At 37.8% G+C, this 18,105-nt stretch overlaps 1 protein-coding gene across 1 annotated transcript in view; it reads right to left on the bottom strand.

Moving 5' to 3' along the window:
• Positions 1 to 5,272: 5,272 nt before the first annotated feature.
• spns2 (SPNS lysolipid transporter 2, sphingosine-1-phosphate) overlaps positions 5,273 to 18,105 on the bottom strand; it is a 99,390-nt gene continuing 86,557 nt past the window's right edge. The window contains 2 exon segments of the mRNA XM_020930209.2: positions 5,273 to 9,370; positions 14,553 to 14,599. Coding sequence (XP_020785868.2) covers positions 14,557 to 14,599 — 43 coding nt within the window. The 3' untranslated portion in view covers positions 5,273 to 9,370; positions 14,553 to 14,556.

The raw sequence follows: 18,105 nt of genomic DNA, 5'->3' as shown, positions 1-18,105 counted from the left end.
AACTCTGATGGTAATTCGGTTATTCTCACTATAGTGGACCGTTTCTCTAAAGCTGTACATTTTGTGCCCCTCCCCAAATTGCCATCTTCCACTGAAACCGCTAATCTTTTGGTCCTTCATGTGTACAGGCTCCACGGCATCCCTATTGATATTGTTTCCGACAGAGGACCACAATTTACGTCTCAGGTATGGAGGGCATTTTGTCAAGCCCTGGGAACTTCCTCCAGTCTCTCGTCAGGGTACCACCCTCAGTCTAATGGTCAGACAGAGCGGGCCAATCAAGACCTTGAAACTGCCCTGCGCTGCATCACTGCCCGTAACCCAGCCACATGGAGCACATATTTGCCGTGGATCGAATACGCTCACAACTCTCTAGTATCCTCTGCCACAGGTATGACCCCATTCATGGTTTCCTTGGGTTTTCAACCACCTCTGTTCCCAGATCAAGAGGAGGATGTGGCGGTTCCATCAGTCCAGGCTCACTTAAGACGCTGTCAACATGTCTGGAGAGCTGCTCGAGTTGCACTGCAGCGCACAGCAACTCGCAATCAGAGATTTGCAGATAGACATCGCAAGCAATCCCCTCCCTACTGGCCTGGACAAAAGGTTTGGCTGTCTACCCGTGACCTCCCTCTACAAGTAGAGTCTAAGAAACTGGCACCCAAGTTTATTGGTCCGTATGTCATTGAAAGGGTGATAAATCCTGCTGTTGTGCGTCTCAAGATGCCTTCCTCTCTGAAGATCCATCCATCGTTTCACGTGTCTCTCCTCAAGCCGGTGTTGTCCTGCTCTCTCAGCCTCCGGCCGATCCCCCTCCTCCCACCCGGGTCATTGATGGTTACCCGGCCTTCACAGTGAGTCGGATTCTGGATGTTCGGCGTTGTGGGAGGGGATTTCAATACCTGGTCGACTGGAGGGATACGGTCCAGAGGAGCGCTCCTGGATTCCCCGCCGCAGCAACATCCTGGATAAGTCCCTCCTCCGGGACTTCTACAGGGCTTTCCCAGACAAGCCTGGTAAGACGTCTGGAGACGTCCGTTGGGGGGGGGGGGGCGAGTTTTTGTAATTCTTACCTTTTCGCTTCGACGTTTTCACTTACCCGCGTTCTCTGCTCACCAGTGTTCCCTGCCGTCTCCAGCCCTGCTCCAAGCCCTGCTCCAAGCCCTGCTCCAAGCCCTGCTCCAAGCCCTGCTCCAAGCCCTGCTCCAAGCCCTGCTCCAAGCCCTGCTCCAAGCCCTGCCTCAGCCTCCATTTTGTAAAATAAATTCACCTTTTATTTTTACCTGGTCTGTTGTCCATTTTTGGGTCCCTCCTCTGCTTAACCACATCAAAAATAGGTCAAATATCGCACAGTGTATGCCTGGCTTAAGCCATGTTAGAATGTTTTTTCATCCTCGAAATCATACCTGGAGTTGTGTTTTGTTTTATTCACACATGTTTGAGTAACCCTTTATTATGAACATTTTAAAGGGACATTTCGGATTTTGGACATGGAACCTAATTTCCTAGTGAGCCAGAGTGTTAGAGACGTGTGGAGACATTTTTTTAAATATTCCATTCAGTCCTTGTATTTGCAGAGGTCGCTGATGCTAGGCTAGTGCCTGTCAATGGCCATAGTTGTCCTACCACTAAAAACCCACTCCACAAATCACCTGAAGCAAATCTATTATTACGCCAGACTATCGATCAAAATGTCTGTGTCGATGAAATAATTTTAGAAGTAAAAACAAACTTGCATTTGAAGGATTTATGTTTGAGCAGCAGCAGCGAGTTGTACTTCCTGATAGAAAGCTTGGCAGCAGCGGACTGATATCACCTAGCACAGGGGTGTCCAAACTTTTTTCATCAAGGGCCACATATCTAAACACAGACGAAGCAGAGGGCCGATCGAGGGCCGTAGACTGATGCTCAGTACAGTGAATCATTGAAATATGTGCATGTTTAAGACATTAGAATGAGCCTCAGTCTTTATTTATGCTAAGATACTTAAATATTGGCTTTATGAAGGAAGATATTCAAAAACTTGCAATAAAAAGTTAATTTTTAATTGATGCAAGGTATTTTGGGCCAATTCTCCTGGACATCTGTGGGCCAAGAAAGCTTTGTCTCAGGGCCGCATTTGGCCCACGGACCATAGTTTGGACATGCCTGACCTAGCACGTCTTACCGACAAAGTAAAATTCCGTTGCTGCTGAGAAAATAGTCCCTCAATATGCCACGATTCATACGATGCAAGGTTAGTTTTATTTCAAACATTATTCTATCAGCACAGACATTTACATCGACAGTCTGGTGTTATAATAGATTTGCTTCAGGTGCACTGTCAAGTGGGTAAGATATCTATGACCATTGACATGCGCTAGCCTAGCAACAATGACCTCTGCAAATACAAGGGCTGGATGGAATATTTACTCTGGCTAACTAGGAAATGAGGTCCTATGTCCAAAATTTCGGACAGTCCCTTTAAGACCAAAATGAAGAGGCTCACAGCAGCAGTTACAGAGAGAAGGGTGATCATTTTTCAAGTCAATTGGAGCCAGAATTGGTGAAGCTGAATGCGCCTCCATGCTCACCTCCTATTTGGATCGCGATGACTAGCGGGTTAGCTTTGTCCATTTATATGTTGTCCATTTATATGTAGTCTATTATTTGATCACATGGGTGGAGATGATTTGAGGAAGTCTCAAATACCTTGTTGTCAGTGTAAATAAGAATTTTCATCAACTGACCATAACCATGAACTCAACAGAATACTGGACACATTCATTCCAACTGACCAATTTGAACATGGCATTTCAGTCAATTTTCGGCAGACTCTCTAACCAAATATTTTCTGCAACCTTTAATTTGAATCGTTAACATTTATATATAGATGCTACGGACAATGGTGCTTTTAAATTCCCAGAGCGATGACATTTTGGGCCATTACCTCCACCAGAAGTTATTTGCAACCTGAATTCACCCAGCGCCATGTACAGAATCTGCCCTCTGTGAGAGCGAGCGGTGAAGTGCAAATGGAAATTCCAGTACTGGTTAGAATGGCTCCCTCCTTTCCTGGCGACGCCCGCTGTTTCCTGGCCGGCTCATGACTGGAGATGTGTTGACTTTTGGATTGGAACAGGTCTGTCGGACATTGGGGTACAAGACACACACAGGTCTGACCGAGGAAAAGGGTGGTGGCCAGTTTGAGTTGCTAAACAATTGATAATTCATCACTTGGAGTTTTCCTCTTTAATCTTAATCTTTATTTGGCTAATAGTCACATATACAGACTGATGTTCAAACTTTAGTCAGTGTTACAGTGTTTCACAATCTCAGTCCAGACCCAATACAAGAAATAAATAAAAAGCATGGAATAAATGAAATGAATAGACTTTAAAGATGCACTGCATAATTTTCCATCTTAGGAAGGGGTCTGCTACCATGGAGATGCTACTGCTTTGCCTGTAATGTTCCACAATATGGTATTAAACTTATATAAGATGCATTTATTCAATTATGGGTGTTTTTATTGCACAAAAATACCTTTAAAAATGTGCATTCTTACTGTGAGTGGGGTCACCTCTTCACAGGTCTCACCTGTAAATTGCCTTGGTGGCGTCTCCTACTTGTTTCTATGGAAATTGAAAAGTTTAATGCCATATTTTGGGATAGTGGAGGTAACGCAATAACATCTCCATGGACACAAGTTGGGCCCTCTATCAGAAAAGTTACACAGTGCACCTTTAAAGTAAGCAGAAGAACACATGGTTTAAATGTTCACCAAGTAAAATTAGGACTAAAATGAAGGTCTACAGTTCTTTTTTCTTGTCTATGTAAAATGTCTTTGAGTTTCTTTAAAAAATGCAATATAACATGTATGTATTTTTTATTAGCAATTCAGGATAAATCAGGAATAAAACCCAATCTTGAAAAGTACGACGATGGACTAAACCATGACTAACCTAACTTGCTTCCATGGAGATGTTATTGCTTTTCCTAGAATGTTCCACTGTGCAACATTAAACTTTTCGATCTTGCATGTATTGAATTACAGGAGTTTTTTATGCACAGAAAAATATGTCTTCTTACTGTGGGTTTTGGTCGTCTCTCCATAGATCTGATTTCCTGGAGGTGACACCTACTTTTCTCCACAGTGACAGATTCTGCACCAGAAAAGTTACATAGTGCGTCTTAAAAAAGCCCCCAAAAAACCCCAAAACCTATATAAGCACTATGGAAATAATAACAAGGAAGGAAAATGAAATACATACTTGTAGCTGTACTGCAGTTTGAGAACCATCACCACACGGAGCTCATGTTGTCCACCTATTTTGTAATTTTGCAGTCCTGCCATTCACAAGCCCATTAGTCTAAATGAGCTCCCATGTTAGCTGTACCACCGCATTACTTGCATGTCAGCACACAGGGGGGACCTTTACCTGAAGACTTCCTGTAGGGTAAATATTATGTTTTTCTCTTTATGGTGTCACACAGGAGCTTGTCTTGTTTGTAATATGTTGTGTGTATGTAAACTGCACATGCTCCAATAGATTGCTCTACAAACAGGGCTGTAAAGAGGCCTGGCTCAGTGCACCTGGACAATACACTGCTTTATTCAGACCAGGTCCTTCGCTGTTTGGTCCAGATAAAAATCAGCTCTTTGTGAAGGAAGATGAAGAGACGAAGAGGAATCTGCTGCCAGTCAAGTCCGAAGAGCAACTTTATCAGATAATCTTCAAAAGAGAGGATACAGGTTTCTTGTGTTCTTGGAGCATCCATTTTCACTCAATTAACATGACTCAAATGACTGAACATGAATTTACATGAAAGGATGCAGCAAAGCGACTGTGAGGGAGACTATCTTGCTGTCAGTTATGAGATAGTTTTGAGAATCACTAATCAACAACATGACTGTGTTTTTTAAAAACCTTATGCCATGTTCTGTCTATATGTAATGCTATTGACTTGGACATGGTGTCCAAATCAATAAATGAAAGTTTAATAATGTAATCTGTAATATGATAAATGAAACAAAAACTAATTTCTAACATGTGATGGAATGCAACACACATATAAAGGTAAGGCTGTGACATTAAGTGTTGTGGAAATGTTGTATTACTTTTATTGATAATTAAAAGACTTCTTGTTGTTTCATCTTATTGATCGCAGGTAAGTAAATAAAAATATATGTGAAAAAATATGATTATAAAGTGGTTATCAGTGGTTCCTCAACTGTTGTGTTGGCCTTGCAGCACCATCCTAAATAAAATAAATCCACACAGAGTCCACATAGAGGTATGAAGTGATTAAATAGGTTTATTTGATTTACAGACATTTACATTTGTCTATCAGCCCTCCAAGGGAGCATCACAGTTCAATTCTAAACATTATCCTTAGATTTTTTTTCAAACAGGTGTCATGTATTTCATGTACTTCCTCTAAAAATAAAATAACCTTTGTTTTCTGCTCAACATCAGAAATAGGTCTATTTATACAGGATTCTTGTATGACAAGAAAAAGCACATTCTTGGTACATCACTGTTGTAGTGATGAAGAAGACAAAATGGCGGTCCCACTTTATAATAACTGTACTTCAACTAGCTTTAATAAAGCATGAACAAAGACATAGCTATTTACTAAGAATAATTCAGGTTTAGTAACTATTTAATTAAGTTGGGCTGGGGTTAGGAGTTAAGATATTAATTAAGTAGTTACAACTCTTGAGTCATTCTTAATTAACTTCTTCATCATGTATTACATCTGTGCTCATAAGGCTAATCAAAAGTGTAGTTATTATAAAGTCTTACCAAAATGATCTAAGCAGTGGACAGGTTTTCAAATCAACTCAATTTGGCAAAGTGACACTTATTTCAATGTTCCTTCTTATGACATGATAGGTACATTTCAAAAAAATGAGAATAAGACAGAAAAGTGCAGTATAGTCGCCTTTTCTATGCACAGTATTCTGATTCAATAATTTGCACCTATGTCTTACTGTGAGCATGAATTGATGTGAGGTTTACGCTATGCTTCAAACAAATCCCTGAACTTAACATGTGCAAAATGGTCGAAAAACATGCATAAGAGCTACAATAACACCATCTACTGTAGTATCTCTCTTCCTATAGTTTTGTGTGTAAAATGTCATTCATGATCACAGTAAATAGGATGGTTATTGATTTGAAAGGTATTGTGTTGTGATACAGGCATTCATACTGAAAAACAGAAACTTCCCTTTACACATTATTCTTCATAACAAATAAATACATTGCATTGAAGCCATCATTTACAATATATTAAAGTGGCTGCATGATATAGCTATATATAGATCTCTATTGTAGTTATAAAACTCATTTGGTAACATAAAAAAACAAGTTCATAAAGTAAGAAGCTTAAGAAGTATACCGGGTTGGACGTGATCACATTCAGTTAAGCTAAAGCTAAATATGTGGCAACAAGGACGGAGCCCACTCAGAGAGACAGTTGTGACTCATGCTCTTACATCAATGCAACACGAATCTCTATTTATTCTTAAGGTTGCTGTAGCCTGAAGAATAAAGCACTTTTTATCTGTGAAGAGTCTTTCATATGTATTTTTGAGCCAGTGACTCAACTCTCAGCTTCAAGGTTTTTAAAAAGTCTGGAAGTTGAAAGCTTTTATCATGATTTGAAGTTACAGATTCAAACTAAGAGTAGGGAATATGCCAAACAATATTATCATGGTTTTCTCAGTGCAAGATCACAATATATTTCTTTTGAGGTAACAAAATCCATTGACCATTTGTGAAGCTTCACTGTGTTTGGTTAAATCCACCTGTCACTCACTCAAAGTCTCACAGAATAGTAGGTTAGGAAGTGTCTTGTAGTATTTTTGCGCCTCGATCTGCATTAAATAGGTCACGCTTGGACAATATCAAAGGAATAGGATTTTGTCACAGAAATGATATAATAATTAGGTTTGTATTGCCAATTCGCCCAGGCTTAATCCAGACTTTATTAAACAATTAATTCTTCTGCCAAAGCATAACTTGAATAGGCGCTATGAATGTTTTACCCAAGGACAAAATATTCTGGGGATTCAATCAACAATCCTCTGGTTATGCTTAACCTGTTACACCCCTCTATAATTTAAACAGATGAAATTAATTTACTGAAAAGAGTTCACAAAATGACTGATTTATAATATTCAATCTTCAGGTTTTGGGCTGTAGATGCAACAGCGAAGATAACAAGACCAAGATTTCTGCGAGTTGGTTCCTGGCCGCTATTTAAAGCAGGTAATTAAGTGGACTTTGGAGATTTTCTGGTCTAGTTTCAAAGGTGGATTCCTCTCTTCTCGACTCTCAATGAAAGGACTCTTCATCAGAGATCAGATCATCAACCCGGGCCAATGGATTTCCTCTTCCTGTCTGCAATTTTGATTTCTACATAATTTCAAAGCTTTTTTCTTCTAATGGTGGAATGAGATACGTACAATTGTAAGACTTAACAATGGCCTTGATGGGGTCTGTAATTAAAGTGTCTCTCCATGTGGGCGTACGTCCTACTTTAAAGGTGGTGTGGGAAGTTGCCTTCGGATTGATATTTTTCATTTTGCTTTGTTGATAAAAAAAGAAGCTTAAAACTGTGGAAAAAGCATATACAACAATATAAATTATAAAACATAGAATTATCCAGTGTCCTATTCAAAATCATTAACTAAAGGCAGTAACTTCTCTCTCACACATTCACACAACAGGAAATACTCACAAGAATTACAGTCTTGTGAATAATAATAATAATAATTCATAATAATGTGCATAAATGTCTCTGTCTTTCTCTGGCACGATGCACTGAGTTAAGTGCTAAAAAATGGTAAAAAGTACAAACACAGAAAGGGTCAAATGAAACGCATGACTTGATGTTAACAATGTGAAAGCTCCAGTTTGATATTTAAGGCTGGTTCTTGGATGTCGAGACAGTAACATTTTTTGGCTCGGTTTGGCTGTGGTTACATGTAATGAGAATACAAAGTGGTAAAGTAATCGGATACATTTGTCAGTGGATTTTTTAGTACTTAGTCTAAATAACTGAGTAACATTTAGATCAGAATATAATGTGAAGAAATGCGGAAGAAAATTGAAGTAATTCTTGAATGCAATACATGTTCTGTGTTTCACTAGGGGCTAAGTCATTTTTAATAGTCAGTGTTTGAATGGAGAAGCCGTCAGTCTACGTCAGTATAAGCATATGGTTTGAGTTCAGACTTTAGAGGGAGAAGTTATGTTTAAAATATTAAATAAAAATGATTAAAAGTCTGTTCTCTTTATGTTCAGAAAATGAATTTCAAAAGGAATGTTTCGTTTTTAGTGAGAGAATATAAAATGTAAACCCAATAATCTAACCCAGAGGTGTCCAAACTATGGTCTGGGGTCAGATTTAGTGCTGCTGAATTGGCCCAAATGACCATAGATAGTACTTTTTACTTCAAATTCAAGTATCTCTATCACTGCAAGCTCAATAACATCGAATTGCATTGTGGTACAGACCTAAAATTTGCGTGCCAAGATTTTTTAAAGGTGTTGTGGAACTCTCAAACCTATGGAAATTGCATCTATCGGAAAGGCTACTGCGGTCTTTCACTACGATATTTAATAAAAAAGGGAGGGCAGCTAAAATTATTATTATTGAATTGCATTTTTTTGTTGTAATGTTTAGTTCTTGGATCTAGTCACTAATAGAAATGATCAGGTCATACATTTGTGAATTTACTTTTTAGATATTCGTCATGAAAGTACAATGTAATCAATTTCATCATCACATTCAAGAATCTGAAAACCACCAATATGAGGAAAAAAAGTTTGGACACCCTGATCTAACCCAATAACTGAAATGAGAAAAGTTGCAAATGATCAGAAACAACTTCCAATTTCCACTCCTCCATTCTCAGGTGCATGTAACCACAGCCACTAATAAAATGAGGGTTGTTGGTGATCAGTGCAAAGTTCCTAGGAATGTAAATGTTATGGCACTTGGTACAAAAGAGACGACCAAAATACCAGACAGACACGCAGACAGAGACACAGGCAGACAGACAGGCAGACAGACAGGGCAGGATCATGGCCAGCATTCAGTAGTATGGCATCTGAGGAAGAGGAGTCCACCCTTTGTCCTCTTGTGGAAGGTTCAGTGGATGCTCACAGATTTAAACCCTCTGTGATTTTGACTGTCTTTTATGGAGGGGCCAGACGCACCCTCGATCCAGTTCAGAGCTTATGCAAAACAGGGCCAAAACAGAGGATGATGATGATGACGAGGAAGAGGATGGACTAAAAAGGGAAAAGCTGCCCCTTGCATCTTGTCCTCCAGATTGGTGGCTCCATCGGAAAGCTCTTCAAATTTGTCCCACCTGAAAAAAACACAAATACTAATGGTTAAAAAAAGCACTTAGTTTTGCACCTTAACAAAAGTACATCATTACTTTATATTTTTTGTATAGTAGACCGTAATATTGGTCTAAATTATATGTCTTTATTGTTGAAAAATAGTTATGTGGCATTTTTGAACCATACATGTTCAATGTTTTGTCTGCATGTTTTGAATAATTTAAAATAACTACAAAGGAGTGGGCGGGGATAGGGGAAAACTGGAATTTCCTGAGCACTCAAGCCTCAATTGCAGAACAATACAAGATTACTCAAACATGCACAAATCATAATATAACATGATGTAATATGGTTAAAAGTAAATTTTGGAAACAAGAAAGAAATCTAATACTCCCACACTGAAATGTATTTACAATGATTTGTAAAGGGAAATGCTAGAAATGAAGTTTGTCTGCAGCAGTTTAAATGCCTAAACATGCTGAGTTTTTCTCTGTTAATTATTTTAATATTCCACCCAGGTCCGTCGACAGAAATTTGGGAGCAAGGCAGATCAAGATGCCTTACATGGGTCCTCCACTAATATAAATTAATAAGAAAAGTGTCAAATTTTGGGTCCCTAAAACTCTAGAGCCCAGGACAACAGACCCCTTTGTACCCCCCATCTACTGCCCTGATTACACCTCACAGTTTTTTGTTATTTTTTGTTTTATTTAGTCCTTTATTTGTTCAGTATGTAAAGAAATGTAATAAATATTTTACTAAAGAAAGAGTCTGTCCTCTCCACGGGGTGTTTCACATGTGATTATTATACAGTAGAGGGACAGGATCCAGGGCCATCTGTGATTACGCCCACACAACAGGACCCACCTAAATATTTAACACTGACATACTGACATATTACTGTGTACTGCAGGCATCTTTTATTTTGTACAACTAACCACTATGAACCACAACACAAGTATTTTTATGGAAAGAGTACTTAAAATGTATACTCATGTAAAAGTACAGTTACATGGGTAAAACGTTACTCAATTACAAGCCAAATTTATTCACAAGTACACATGATTATTAGTTACTTTTATGCAATTTCAGTAACACTTTAGATCAGTCTTGTACATGAAACTTAAATGTGCACTGTGTAACTTTTCTGGTGGAGTATGCCCCACCTATTTTTCTTCATGGAGATTTTATTGCTTTATCTGAAATGTTTCACAGTGTGGCTTTAAACTTTTCTGTCATCATGGAGAGCCAATCAGCCCAAGTTACTGGTCAGATCTCTGGAGAGGCAACCCCACTCACTCAGAATGCTTGATTTTCTAGGTATTTGTGAGCAATAAAGCCACCTGTAATTTAATAAATGTAAAGTAGAGCTTTTTTATTGTCATACTGTGGAACATTCCAGGCAGAGCAATGACATCTCCATAGAAACACGAAGGTGACAGACAGCCAACTAAAAAGTTACACAGTGCACCTTTCATTATTTCCATGGTTTAAAGCTGAGTTAAGCTGTTTTAATAGCTTGCTAGATCTACTTTCAGACTTCTGGCAAAATGAAGCGTTCTAATACTTCCTACACAAATTGATTTTTTTGTTTGTTATTTATAATCCTGAGTGACAGGTTTATATTTCCTCTACGGGGACGTGTCTGAGCACTGATCAATATTTCACAGTTAAACCTCTCTTATGACCCTTTCACACTTTTATATTTCTGCCCGTTGCTCCCAAAATCACTGCAAGATTCTTTGTGACAAGCTCAACTAAACCAATCGTGCCACTGTGTCCATAATTCCAAGCTCAGATGGAGTAAAAAGTGAAGCAAAGTGACTTCTGTATAAATTAGAATAAAGCGTTACACTAATCACTTAATCTGTTATACATTGCAAGCTATTAATCTCCGGCCATTGCAATCCCAGACAGAGATTAGATGTATCGAGATCCGGGATCCAATTAAGTTCCCCTGGCCATTTTTTTCCCATCCCCCCTTGCACCACATTTCAACTGTAGAGGACATCCCAATGCTACATGCTGTCATATGCATCAGCAGGAGTCTTGACAAGGGCCCATTTTGCTTTCATTTATTCGATAACCGCAACCTTATATGTCCTATAGGGAAGAAGTTCATAGCAGAAGGTAAAGCTGCTATGGTCCAAATGCTTTATGTTGACACAGCTGCAGACTCATAGCCCTCTGCTCCTTCGAGCTCTTATCACAGGCCAAAGATTTGAGACGTGGGTAGCACAGTAGAACCACAGACTCCACACAACTGCAAAAAAGGCTATTGTACTAAATTAAGTGCTCTCAGATGTCTCTTCATTGAAAAACTGATTCAGCTACTACAAGTTCTATCTCCTGTTATTTACCAAACACTTTCATTGTGTGGTAGTAGAATTTATGTGTCTAAAATCACAGTACAATAAATATACACTGCCAAAACAAGAACTGTAACAATGTGAACTTAAAATAGATGAATCTATTAATAATGACAACAGTGTTTTCCTGTACTTTCTTCTCGTGGCTTCAGTTATTTGCTCTGTGAGTGTCTGGAATATCCTCCCATTGGTACTGTCTGCTCCAATTGGCCTAGGATCTGAGAATATGCCGCTTGTGGTTTAAAGTTATTTCACTAGAGACTTTTTGAGCCCAGTTTAATCCTGATTAGATCGGGTGTGATCCTGTCTGAGTTCTGGTGTGGTCCTGGTATAGTCCAGGTTTAGTTCTGTGTTTAGTCCCAATTGTGGTATGGTGAAAACAGTTTAAAGTATGCAGTAATCACAATAATTCCAATATCAACTTATCGTTCAATATATGAAAGCTGGAACAATATACAGAATTTTGGACCTCAGTATTTATTGTGGATACATTTTCTTTGCAATAATGGGGAGATTTTTGTTATTTTTGATGTAACTTAGTAAGATTTGAGTTGCAGAGAGTCAAATAAGTCACTTCTATGGCGATTTATAGGTTCATTATGTTATTTCTTTGTTGCATCTCAGGCTTTTTATTTGTTTTATCCCGCTTTACTTTACTTTAAATCTTAATCAGTGGCATAAAGTAGTTTCAGTATTATCATTTTTTGCAATATTTCTCTGTAGCAATACATCCTGGTTCAAAATTTGTTATCGTGTTACATCTAAGTACAGTTACAACTAATAAAACTGTAATTTCTTAAAAGTCTTCCACAGCTATGTCCTTTTCAATGATTTGACACAGGGGTACACACACACAGTTCTGCAGTATTTTGTGTACTGTGTGTTTTGCTATTCACCAGATATCATTGGCTCTTTTAGCTTGGTTTCCTCCACTGTAAAGTCATCTCCTCTCATTTATCAGAGCAACATGCAAATCAACCAAAGAACTCTGACAGGACGCGGGACTCATAATCCCTCCAGTCGCTCGGCAGTGTGTGGGTTTTACAGCGCAGAAAAAACACTGGATTTTAATAATGTAATAAGAAATTATTATTCAAAGCCTTTCAAAGGTTGAGAGCTCCTTTTTCTTGTCAAAGAAGTCCTAATAGATGGCATAATTACAGGTGCATTATTTAAAGCTCCCGTATATATTTTCTGATCTATGTTATAATGTTGTTTCCTCATTAAAAACATAATGTGGACTTGTGTTTTGTTTCATTCACACATGTTTAACACACAAACCCTGCATATTTAGGCTGAGTTCTTCCCGCATTCTGAGCATTGGATATGTAGACAAACTAATAATAAAGAGTAAATAATAATATAGATACTATACTCAAACATGCGTGAATGAAACAAAACAGAACTCCAGATATGTTTTTAAGTGGGCAAAAACATTCTAACATGGCTTAAAGCTCACAAAAGTCATCAATTTTGTATAATAATAGGACCTTTAACAAGTATTTTTTTCCTGTTTGTATTTCATTTGCCCACTTCCTGTTTCCAAACCACTATAATGCATAAATGTTGAAGAGATTAGGTCATCCTTTGCACGCCTTGGCACCTTCGTGACATTTTTCCATCACAATCGTTCATAAATACTACATGTACTTGCAAATGGCGTGGGATCACACTACTACCACATCCTGAAATATTTAACCTGCGTACGAGACTTTTTGATTCCCCCCAGTTCAAGATTTATGTCAGGGCCAGTCAATTCCAACTAGAGCTGCACTATATATCGCAATTGTATTTTGAGCTGATGCAGTTATTAAAACCTAAAGGAAGCCAGTGCTGAACTTATAGTTTAGAGCAGGGCTTCCCGAACTTTTCAGACCAGGACCCCACAAAAAAAACACAGCAGAATACATTTTAAAGCAATTATTATTTTAAGTGTTGCAACAGTTTTTGATGTTGTGTCATTGGACCTACTTTGTCAAAAATATACTGTTTTAAGCACTTTATGTTCCATTTTTTGTATGAAAAGCGCTCCATAAATAAAGTTTGTTTGATTGATTGATTATATACAATTATTGATTAAATACAGTGTCATAATTTCTGATAATAGTTCTTGTCTTTTCTCAAATGTTAATACTCCTGAAGATATTTAAAAGCAAAAGAATCCTACTTTTTAAACATGTATTTCATATCAAAATCGCAATTGCAATTAGATTTTTTCCTCCTAAATTGTGCATCCCTAATTCCAACTACAATTTTTATGATATGATTGATGAGTATACATTTCCTGCCATAACTTTCACATTCAGGTTAGTCAAGCTATATAGTCTATAGGATTTCTTAAGCGCAAAGACACAGACAGAAAAACAAAGAAACCTTGGCCTTTTGGCTCTATTCGATAACCTTTACAAGAAAGTCACAGTGCATTCCATGTTCCTCTTATCACTCCAAGTTTAATCTTGTTTTTTCTTTAACCGCAACTGTACCTCCATTGTCCTACTTTGTAAGGTGAGGGCTGGTCGGCTGCCAATATTTGTGTGCTTTTTCCAGTTAATAATTTGTGAGCTAGACTTTTTGACCCATGTGTGTTCCCGATAAAAAACAGGAAGCCAGCTTTGTCTAGGTAAAAAACAAGATACTTTGATCAAATAACATTTCCAGGGTACAATGTCTACAGAAATACACCAAAGCGTATCATCAAATCTGCCCATACACTATTTAGTTAATGGAAAAACATAAAGATTTGAGTGTGCTTGTTAACAGCCTCTTAAATTGCATGTGGAATTGCTAATCTGAAAAGCTAAAGTTTAATGGGCCATAGGAAATAAAACGAAATTACCTTGTCATACCTTGACAGAGGATGGCCTTTGTGTGAGCTGAGCCAAGCTGTGAAGAGAAGAGAACACTTTAAGGAAAAGAACATAATTTTTACAAGAAATTCTCAAAGCACATGGTATTAAACCTCGTATTGTTTCAACATTTCCTTAACATATTTAAATGCATATCACCCACTCATTTAAAGCTACACTATATAACTTTTTGATGCCATGTCTGCTACTTAGCTGTCTCATGAATAAGTTATTGCTTTGACTATATTTTCCACAATATCAACTATAAATAAACATACCAACTTTGCATTTACAGGTGAGTTTATTTCTCAAGAGAACACATCCTCACTGTGCATGCACTTTCCTCTCCACAGATTTTACCTGTAAATTGGCCTGCCAACGTCACATACTGTGGGATATTGTCTGTAATGATTGTTTATTCTTTAGTCATGTGGTTGTTTTTAATGTCTCCTAGTGTACTTTGAGCTTTTTGCACGTGTTTTTACACTGTGTTTTTTAACTTCAAATGGCAAATAAAGTGGCCTAACCTAACAATGGTAGGCAAAGCAATAATATCTCCATGGAGACAAGAAGGTTGCATAGTCCACCTTTATTATTACATAAGATTTTTATTTGGCTCTATTTGAGAATTATATGGGACCTCCTGCTCTAAAGCAACAGCTATTCTTGCACTAAACAGCATTTTCTCTTCTTGTTAGAAACCCTGTCTTCACGGCGTCACACTTGATGACACTTGTTTCTGTGTGAACTGAACCAGGACTAGTTCAGATAGTCCTCTCTCACACATCAGTAACTTTAATTGTGGCTTCGTGAATATATAAATGGGAGGATAGAGACCCACTTTAACCAAGCCATTACAGAGAGATCAGAAATAATAAAGCACAACTCAGGTCCAGAAATAGAACGTTTTGCTCCACGCATTTAGTCCCCTGTCTGTTATAAATAGCTGCGAGTATCCGAGGACTCACTGGAGGAGCTGTGAAGTCTGGGCAGATTTAAAAATGGGGGCTTTATTGTGTGAATGGAGCTCTAAATATAGCCCAGTTGTGGAACAGCCCAACGCTTGTACCGAGTTGTAGATGTTAAGACGTCTATGTGTTTCGCTGAGCAGCGTTATATAAGGATCGCTGGTGCTACTGGTGTTTTTAGATAATTTTTCTTCTCTAAATATGCATCAGAGACCTTGTGTCCAAAAAATAAAGATTATATTTGAATATTATGATCAAATCTATGGTCTTATCTTGCCACCATATATTGTATTGCTATATTTTATTTTAAGAGTAGCTGTACTGTTTGGTGATGGTGTTTTACAAACAGGCTTCTTTAAATATGTACCCAAAACTTAGTACAACTGATCAGAAAAAATAAAGATTATATTTGAATATTGTGATAAAATCATTGGTCTTATCTTGCAGTGATGAATTGTATTGCTATATTTTACTTTAAAGGTCTTGTATTACACAAAACTGACTCCTGTGAGCTTTAAGCCATGTTATAATGCTGTTCCGTGGAGTTGTGTTTTGTTTCATTCACACGTCTGAGTAACCCTGGTTTATTAGCCTGTCCACATTTCCAGACCTAAAAATGCTCAGTTACACCTTGTGATGTCATGAAGATGTCAAAATAACAGCTACCTTTTACCTTTGGTTCAGCATGGATTGGGAATTCTATGATTCTAGTGAAGGTGTATGAAGTTTAAAACACAGTGGAACATTTAATTTTAACGACATGACATCACAAGGTGGAACAGTTTTTAGTTTGAGAGAAGAACACAGCTTAAATATGCAGGGTTTGTGAGTTAAAGATGTGTGAATGAAATGAAACAAAACAAAACAAACAACAAAAAAAAGCTGTTTGTGTTGTGGAAACAACTTTAGAACACAGATCAGAAAATAGTGTAATATGAGCCTTTTAACCAACACACTCCTCACAAAATCATGACTAAGTGGCTGAGTATGGTTCAAGTGAATATTTGGCCACACTTTACATTCATGTGGCCAGTACATTTAACCACAAATCAGGTCACAACCTCAGTCATGGCTATTACTAGGCATGACTGCCACTTCTCTCTGCCATTGTTCTGCTTTTCATCACTATTTATAGAGTTCTGGCTGGCTACAGGTCTAATATTGTTTCACTATATCTCTAGAAGGAGGGTATAGGGCACTTTCTTGTCTCCATGGAGATGTTAATGTATTATAGCTTTGCCTAGAATATCCCACAGTATGGCATTAAAAGCAACTGTCTCCTTGGATGAATGACAAGTTGACTAAATTACAGTTGTTTATTCAGAAATGTACTTCAGAAAGGGAATATTATAACATTTATGTAGTCAGAATTTTTCAAAGTGGTACTGGGACTTTCCACCGCGGTTATGATGTGGTCTCCCATGTACACTACTGTTAATGTACTTATTCAGTTTTTATGAGTCTTAGGCGTGGGAATGTTACTGGTGAACATAGATTGTAGACAGACATCAGACTGCCATCCTGCCTACAACATCTTCAACAGGAAGGAAGCCATTTTCTGAGAAAGCCGGCACCAGGGACCAGAACAGCGTGATAAAAAATAGGAAGAAGTCTGGACATCTGAAAGAGGATGAGGGTGTTTGGGTTTGCCTTTTAAGGTCACACTGGCCACTGTTCCTTATTTTCTTGTTTGAAAAAGGAAAGTTTAAAAGCACGTAGAAGAGTGATGGAAGCAATGGCTAAGCAAAGTTTACTTGAAAGTGCTTATGACAGGTTTTTATGTGCTTATGACAGGTTTCTAATCTTTACTTGTTTTTGTGAAATACCTGTGGTTAATAATTATCTAGTTTTATATCAGTTAAGTGGCAGTTTGTGAAGAAAAGTTGAGAAAAATACAGTAGCGAATGAACCTGAAAATTCAAACCAAATGCAGGGACAATTTACATCCAAACAAGGCTTTTTTCTAACAATGTAAACATAAATTTTAATATAATAAAGGTTTTGTAATTAATAGTTATTAGTCTAATCATAACAGTTTTGTAATTTACACAAGCTTTTTGCCGTTTTAACTTTATGGTTGCTAGGTAACATTTATGGACTTACCTACGCATGTCACATCTGCTGTGTCTAACCAGAAAGTAAACTTATAATGTTACTTAAAAAATTAAAATTTGAAAAAAAGTTAAATCCTCAAGTATGTTGTAGGTTTTAGTGAAATTGGTAGTCTAGTCTAACCTGTCATATGCACTTTAAGGAATTGATGGACAAAACAGCCAGTGTCAGCTCTGGCCTGGTTTTAGCTGACGTGCAGTTTCGATTGGCTCTCGGGCCCTCCTCAGTTGTGCATGGCTGCCATCACTGTTGGCACGGACCGTGTACACTGTGTGACTTATAATTGTCAGGAGCAAAGACCACAATAACACTATACAATTTTAATGCTTCTTTCTCTTTAGGTTTCAGGGGCCCAGCAAATCATCTGCTTTATATTGTTCTTTAATGGGTTTTTATTACAACCTCCGTTTCAAAAAGTTAAGTGCTGTCAAGACATTTATCATTAAATTAGTTTGAAAAGGGT

The sequence above is a fragment of the Boleophthalmus pectinirostris genome, unplaced genomic scaffold (assembly GCF_026225935.1).
Source record: "Boleophthalmus pectinirostris isolate CB_2022bp ecotype Guang Dong unplaced genomic scaffold, ASM2622593v1 HiC_scaffold_12, whole genome shotgun sequence".
NCBI classification, from domain to species: Eukaryota; Metazoa; Chordata; class Actinopteri; order Gobiiformes; family Gobiidae; genus Boleophthalmus; species Boleophthalmus pectinirostris.
This window is presented reverse-complemented; position numbering and strand designations above follow the sequence as displayed.